Genomic DNA, 8,515 nt, shown 5'->3' on the forward strand with positions numbered 1-8,515 from the left:
ACCTGAAGTAATGAGGAAACTTCTACATTCACTATGAATGATGAGTTGGTACTTCCTGCTTCAATTCTGTGCAGCAGTCTTTAAATCTGAAACTATTTAGCCTGGTTTAGCCTCATTTTATGAAATGAGTAGGGAAGGGATAACCTCAATTGGAAATCTTAACACAAAACACATCTCAACATGGGTCTGAAGGAGAAATCTTTGCGAAAGAGTCCCACCCATCATTTCAATCCATTTCTCTCTCTCTCTATTCAGAAAGGCCTTTGCTGGCCACTCAAATACTTTACCCCATTAATCACGCCTTACCACCTACTGCTTGATTTTTCATTATAGTACTTATCACTACCTGACATTGTGTGTATTTTTTTTAACTTGTATTTTGTCTTTGTTCTCCACTAGAGCTCAAGGACCTTGTCTGCAATTCATTCCTATAACCCCAGCTATGTCTGGCATATACTAAGTATTAAATAAATATTTATTGAATGAATGCGAGAATCACAAAAACTCAGAATTCCTCTCATTAAAATATTCTTTATCTGGTCACTGCAATGACACAGGGCGGGGGAGTCAGATAAGCAATTCAATTTTCATTCACTAGACAGGAAAGAAGAGTACCAACATCTATGGCCCACCACAATGGGCCCTGAACAATTAAAGAAACCATCTCCATTAGCCCTTGTAACAATTCTATGAAGTCTATCATCCCCATCTTACATATAAGAGACCCAAAGAGAAAGGTTAAGTAATTCCCCTAAGACCATACACCCTTTAAATGGTGGAGCTGATGCGATCTGAACCCAAATCTGTCTGACTCCAGATCCAGGCTCAATAAGATTAAGATATTTAACTCAGTTGTACAACAATGCCTACGTAGTATATTAAACCGAAGACACAAAGATGAATAAGACAGCGAGGAGTTCACAAAGTAAGCCGTGTCAAACAGGATGTAATGGAAGCACACAAGAGGGGTGTACAGGCAAAGACTGGTCCAGGTTAAGAGAACACTGTGTTCAGAGAACTGCAAGGTATTCAGAACAGCTAGAGTCAGGAGCAGGAGGAGAGAGGTGAAGAGGAAGGAAGAGGTAAAGATCAGAGATGAGGCTAGGACAGTGCCAATTCATTTGTTCATTCATTCCTAAGTTGAAGTCCTACTATGTACCAGGCACTGTATTAGACACAGGCATTTCAATGATGATTGAGACATAGCCTCTGCTCAAGGAGCTTAAAGTCTACCTGAGGAGATGGGTAAACACAAAACTGCAACACAGGGTGATACATGATAACACTGATGTATTCATTGGATATTAAGGTGCTCCCTGACAGGAAGATGATGAACGAGACAGGTCTATCAAGGCACTACGCTCACAAAGATCCTTCTAAGAGACTGCCTCAATTAGAGCAGTAACTCAATGCCAAGCCCAGTTGGCCAAGTTTTGCACTTCAGAAAGCGTCCAGTTCTCCAAACCTCAACCCAAACCACGGCTGCTTAAACCAGGGGTGGATATATGACCAAAGAGAAGATAAGCAACAGGCTGTTCAGAGACTTAGATATAAAAAAGGAGCTGAACCAATGAGATCCTTGCACTCTGGAGTCACACCTCAGAAACTGAAATGATGCATAGAGAGAATCCTTGAGGCAGAGTCTGGGCTACGAGTGGTCAAAATTTAAGACAAAGCAGAACTAAGTGGACAGAGGCTTTGAAAAAGGTTGCAAACTGTGCTAAGGAGTGGGGTCAAACCACAGATAGGTCTGTGGCCTGCACAATGTATTAAACTGTTAAAAATGACACCCAACTTAACGGTCTCTAAAATACCATTTCTCACAAAAAGGAACCACAACTTCTTGGAGGAATAGCTGCATCCAGGTCAGGGGTTTGACATACAAAAGATGAGCCTAGGGCACCTAGTTGTTCCACACAACAGGGCAGCTATCAAAGTCTAATAGGATTGTGTCAAAAGGATACAGGAGCCAAAGAGACAAGTGAGCATAGAGAACGAATGCAAATGACTAAAACAATGACTCCAAAAATTGAAATAACCAACAATAAAAAATGATCTCAGTATAATACTTAAAACAACAAAAACAACCTTCTTCAGACTACACTGGAAATGACAAGGGCAACTTCCTTACTCTGAAAACTGTCAATAAGAAGGAATAAACTCTGCACTTACCCCGACTTTCCTTCCTGAATTATAAATTTTAGGGTAACCAACTGGCCTCAAGTGATGAATTCTTTAATAATTCCAGCTAATAAATATGAAAGGAACAACAATTAGAAAATCATCACTTCACAACCTTAATGAAACAATTAATTTACATAAGTCATCAATGGCTTCCTAAGTGAAAGATTAATTGGAAGTTTTACATTGTAGGCTTCAGGCTGTTATCACCTTGGTAGGCAGGATAATGTCCCCACCCCCCAAGAAATGTCCATAGCCTAATTTCCAGAACCTGTGAATATGTTATCCTACGTGGCAAAAGGGGTTTTGCAGATGTGGATTAAATTAAGGGTCATTATAAGGGAAAGAGGGAAGTAGTAGAGTCAGAGGAGATGAGATGATGGAAGCTGAGGAGGGAGACAGGTTTGGGTGGGAGAAAGGAAGAGAGAGAAAGTTTTGGAGATATTATGCTGCCGGCTTTCAAGACGGAGGAAGGGGTCACCAGCCAAAGAATGCAGGTGGTCTCTAGAAGTTGGAAAAGGCAAGTAAATGGATTCTCCCCTAGAACCTTCAGAAGGAACACAGTCCTGCTGACACCTTGATTTTAGGACTTCTGACCTCTAGAACTGTAAGATAAATGTGTGTTGTGAGCCACTAAGTTCATGGTAATTTGTTATAGCAGCAGTTGGACACTAATACACCCAACTGAACCCACTGATCTATCTTCCCAGCACTAAGGGGCACAAAAAGTACTGTGTGCTCTGCCATGATGCCACATGAGGTACACAATACCACCCTTAAAGTAACCTCACCAAAAGATAAACCTGAATCTAGTTACATCTTTACAGCTGATTCCTTTTACAAGAAATATGGGGGAAAGAACTCGTTAAATGACACCTCAAGGAAGCAGAGACAAATCCAAAATGTAGGACGTGATTTAAGGACCTCTGACTCCAACAATACAATTTCAAGCATATAAAAAAGGCGGGGGCAGGGAGGGAGAGTGGACTGCTATAGATTAAAGAGACTTGAGTGATACAACAAATTAATTTTAAATAGATATTTTTGAGACAAGTGGAGAAATTTGAATATGAATTGGGTATTATTAGATAGCATTATGGAATTATTGTTAACTTTGTGAGGTATGATTATAGCCACATAATATTGTGATTAAGTTCATAATTTTTAAGCGATTCATCCTTAAGTATGAAGGACTGAAATACCATGATATCTAGGATTTACTTTAAAACAGTTCAGCATAAAATGAGAAGGGAGAAACAGTTAAGATGAAACAAGTGTGACAAGAACCTGATAACTGTTGAATCTGGGTAATGTGTACACAGTGGACTGACTGCACTCTTCTCTATAAAACTGAAAATAAACAAATGCCAAAACTGATTTGAATTAGTTGGTGACATTTTAAAATCAGGAGCTTTCACATGAAAATCTGGATTTCTGACTTCATCTGAAAAATCAGATGTGGCAACAGGCCCACATCGAGAGATGAGTACTGGCTACTCCAAACTGACAGTTTCCACTACTCCCAATTATCTCCCATTTAACATCACTGCTGTTTTTCTTATAGCTGGCCCAATTCATTCATTTACATTACCTACTTGGCGTTTAGGTTAAGGACCCCAGGAGTAGTCCGATTAAGCTGGCTAGTGGCAAGAGAACAGAGCAGACATGGGGAGAGCAACTGTGTGATGGTAAAATGCTAGTGCGTAGATGCACAGACTCCTGCTTTCGAGGTCCCTTCAGCAGCCTTGGATACAGATGTAATTCCCATAAGACTATGCTACGCTATATGCTTCCTGTATTCAGTGCTTACTAGAAGCAAGGCAGTATGCTTGACATTCTGAAAAATACAAGCATGAAAATAATTCCTGCCCTCAGGATACTAACAGTCTAATGAGGAAGACAAGATATAAATATAAGTAATTACAATATAAGATGAAAATAAGTGAGTTTAGGGTACTGTTCAGGGTGGTTCATGTGTAAAATGCAAAGTGGGGAGTGACAAAGCATATAAAGCTTCAGGAACAGGTCATGAAGAACGCTATAGAGTATGCTGGGAAATTTACATTTTACCAGATGAAGAATAGTCAGCCACGGGAGGGTTTTAAAACATAAGTACAAATCAGAGGGGGCAACACTAAAGATGAGAGTAAACTCTCATTGCTCATATTCTCTGATTCTATGCACTACACATCCTTTGAAGAGCCAGAAGCATGACCCCCAAAATGTTGTTATCTAAGCATATAAAATTATGCCATCACCTCTTTCTTGGCGAAAGGTGTTTGGTACCTGAAGAGAATAACAAAAGGCTGGCTCATTGTGCAACAGAACTGAAAATAGTTTATATCTCTCAAATAAAGTTTATATAAACTGCATCTGTTACTACTACTGGGTTCCAATACCTTAAAAATAAATTATGGTCTTATTATACCTGAAGCTCTATTAAAAAGTAAAAATGTTTCTTCCTGTTTAGTTCAAGACCCATTCTGTTAAAAACAAAAACCACGTGCTTATAGTGAATGAATAAAGTTACCTAAAATACAATCGAATCTTGACATATCAAATTATATTAACGTTTCAAAGATCAGGCCCGGTCATCCTAAATGTAATATGGGACCAAACGGCACTATAGTAGTAGTTGTCACCATCCAAGAGTATCACTGAAATTTACTGAAAACTTGGCCAAGTCCAGACTCTGGGGTACCAGAAAGGAAAGGACTAGAGACTGAAACCGTTTTGTGACCAATAATCGACTTTAATCAATCACAGGAATTACAAATAAAAAACAAGAAGAGAATAAGATTGCAGCACTTTTCTGTCACCTTGCTTAACTCCCAAACTAAGAATCAATTCCAGCTCAGACACCAGTATGTTCTACTACCTCTCTGAGCCTCAGTTTCCTCATGTGTAAAATGAGGCTAACAGTACCTACTTGGTAGGGTAGTGTACGAACTAAATGGTAATACGTGTACAGTAGCACAGGACCTGACACACAGCTGATGCTCAAGAAATAACAGCTTTTTGTTATTCACAGTAAGCTTCAGTGCTTCCGTCGTTTTCCTGCAGGTATCCATGTGTCTTAAGATGCCGGTCCCTACACATAATCAGCATCCAAAGACTTCTTTGGAGACCCTAGTTACAGTTCAAGGTACCTAAGACCAAAACAGGTACGGGACCGTGACAAGGACCCAAAGTCAAGGCCGTCCCCGCTCAGCTGTCACCACATCCGCCAAGGCCGGGCGGCCCTTCAATGGGTTCCCAGCTTTGGCGCCCAGCCCCGCCCCGCGACAGCCAACGAGCGGGGTGAGGGGGCGGTCTCGACGGCTCGTCCTTAGCGCTCCGGGAGGCCAGACCGCCCTCCAGGCCTCCGCCCGCCGGACTCTCGGGTCCTCAGCTACCTCGCCGACACCTTCAGTCTTCTCTCCCCGCCCCACCCAGTACCTCACCTTAAGATGGGTGCGTAGGCCGCCGGCGCCCCCAGACTGGTCGGTGATCTCGTACGCGCCCGTCACCAGCAGGTCCTTGTGGATCTCTTCGCGGAGGCACTTGCGGGAGTTAACGGGCAGATGAAAGGAGATGGCGAGGACCGAGGTGGGGCCAAGAAGGAGTAAAAGCAGCAACGCTAACGGGCAAGGGCCACGCTGGGCCTGTAGGCCAGAGAAACCAGACATCGTGCCGGAGACTGTTCACCACCCTGGGCCTCTATCGCGCCGGAACCGGGAGGGATCACGTAACTCACCTCTGACCTTCCAATGCCGCCGGCGCCATTTTGGAGGCTGGCAAATAGATGAAAAATGTATAGTGAATCTTTTTAAAGGGAAGAAGGCATATGATACCACGTAATGCCTTCAAATTAAAGTGGTTAAATGAGGTTTTCTAGAAGCTTCCGGGAAAAGTTTCATTTTTGTTAAGCTCTGTGACCGCTCAGTCGACCATAGCAAGTACGGGCAGCCCAGGAAGCAATTCTCCTTGAACATCCGGAAGTAGCGCCCGCTAGTTTTAAGGTCGGTGATACCATAGCAACCAAGCCCCAATAGGAAACAGCCACAAAGCCCATCGCTGGGCCCGCCCACCAACCTCCCAGGCGTACCGGACGTGGGGCAGAGGCAGAGGGTGCGCTCTCCCAGCGCCTTGGTGACGGTTGGGACATGGAGCCCTTGAGAGGAAGACTTCGAGAGGCTGAGAAAATATTCTAATTTGGCTGTTAGGCGAGCGGGGGCCAGAACCTCAGAGAAGGGGTAGAGGTCACTTGGTGAATGTGAGCTGGAGGTGCCCAGTTCATGCTCCTGAGCCGGGTATTTGGGCTGGAATAACTGATTTCTTTTCTTTTCTTTTTTTAAAAATAAACTTATTTATTTATTTATTTTTGGCTGTGTTGGGTCGTCGTTTCTGTGCTAGGGCTTTCTCTAGTTGCAGCAAGCGGGGGCCACTCTTCATCGCGGTGCTCGGGCCTCTCACTATCTCGGCCTCTCTTGTTGCGGAGCACAGGCTCCAGACGCGCAGGCTCAGTAGTTGTGGCTCACGGGCCCAGTTGCTCCGCGGCATGTAGGATCTTCCCACACCAGGGCTCGAACCTGTGTCCCCTGCATTGGCAGGCAGGTTCTCAACCACTGCGCCACCAGGGAAGCCCCTGGAATAACTGATTTCTGAATGTGCATCTTAATTAGCAAACATTGAGCACCTACTCTGCTAGGTACTATTCAAGCTAAATTTGGATTCTGTATTTAAATTGATTAAAACCTTGTTTTAGCCCACTGTGGGAGATGAACCTAATGCAGTTTACCAGATAAGCGTTATACGGGGAAAGCAAGTATTGGTGTGTTTTAAATGTTTAAATTACTTTAGGGATCAAATTGGCTAGTCTATAGTAAGAAAATTTACATGGTAATCATTCATGCTTTCATTTAACACATATTTACTGACTACCTACTGTGTGCCAGACACTATAGCACGCATGCATACCGACATGTTTATTGATTTAACGAACCATTATGGGGATGCTATCAAATATTCAGGGCTGAAGAAAATAGGAAGATAAAAAAGGAGTACTCCACAGCCTATGTTTAGAATTATCTACTTCGATTCATGTTTATTGAGCATCTACAGAAATACCCAGAAGATGGACTGTCTGCTCTTAGTAAATTAAATAATTGTTCTGTATTTATAACTTCTTTCAATCTTTTCCTGGAACTGAAGTCCCACAAACAAAACAAGAACAAACATAAAGGAGCTGTAAAGCATTTTAAAATTTGACAAATGTCATATAATAATTACCTTATGAGGTGTCTACTTAGGAACACTTAGTTTGATTATTTTATCCCTGATCTAAGATATGATTGCTCATTACTCACTACATCCTGATAATCTGCACTGGCCTTTTCCCTGCCAGTGCAGGGAATCAGAACCAAGCCGTTATCTAATTCATCATTTACTCTTAGTCCTGAGGCTCTGCTGAGCATCAGCAAGAGATCTGCCACCCATAAAATACCTGTGTGTGTGTTTTCTTTAAATTTCTTACATTTAAATAATAGCTTATATGTTTTAAAATATTTTCACAAATATTACTGGTCTCATTTGGCATTTTCAAAACCTATGGGACATAGGCTGGAGAAATCTGTTGATTTTACAGATGAGGAAACTGAGGTTCTGAGAGTCCAGAAAACTTTTGTACCCAAAGTCCCATAGTTTAAAAGTGACAAAGTCAGTCTGAGGGCCTGAACCATCTTCAGAAAGGTGCTATTACATATTATTTTACAGGTGAAGAAACTGAGACTTAGGGAAATTGAGTTACTTTCCTCAGTCACAGCTCTTAAGTCCTTTCCTGTTCTATATTCTCGCTTATCCTGGCCCCCAGCTCTTTCCTGTCCCCCATTCCCTCCTTTATATTTTTCTCTTAGTACTCATCACTATCTAGTTTCTGCATACATTTTACTTATTTATCACACTTATTGATCTCTCTCCCTAACTAGGATATCTGTTTTGTCAGGGGCAGGAATTTTTGCCTATTTTATTCATTGCTTTATTTCCTGAATCTAAAATAGTGCCTGGCACTTAGAAGGCACAATAAATAATGGTTCGATGAATGTAAGATTAATTCCTTAGCTCCTAGCAGAAGGTCTAACAGCAAATTTCTTCCATTATTCCTTAGCTGTTTACAAACAAATTTATTTAATCCCTAATGTATCCAAAATGTAGGTACTAATTCAGTTTCACCAACAATGAGCATATTTTTTAAATAAATTTTTTAATTTTTATTTATTTTTGTCTGTGAAGGGTCTCCATTGCTGCGTGTGGGCCTTCTCGAGTTGTGGTGAGTGGAGGCTACTCTTTGTTGCCG

At 41.8% G+C, this 8,515-nt stretch overlaps 1 protein-coding gene across 1 annotated transcript in view; it reads right to left on the reverse strand.

Moving 5' to 3' along the window:
* Positions 1 to 6,125, reverse strand: part of TMED10 (transmembrane p24 trafficking protein 10) — a 45,215-nt gene extending 39,090 nt beyond the window's left edge. Inside the window, exon 1 of the mRNA XM_082618533.1 lies at positions 5,625 to 6,125. Coding sequence (XP_082474659.1) covers positions 5,625 to 5,849 — 225 coding nt within the window. The 5' untranslated portion in view covers positions 5,850 to 6,125. The remainder of the gene's footprint in view (positions 1 to 5,624) is intronic.
* Positions 6,126 to 8,515: the final 2,390 nt, after the last annotated feature.

The sequence above is a fragment of the Mesoplodon mirus genome (assembly GCF_964341445.2).
Source record: "Mesoplodon mirus genome assembly, chromosome: 4".
Classification (NCBI taxonomy): domain Eukaryota; kingdom Metazoa; phylum Chordata; class Mammalia; order Artiodactyla; family Ziphiidae; genus Mesoplodon; species Mesoplodon mirus.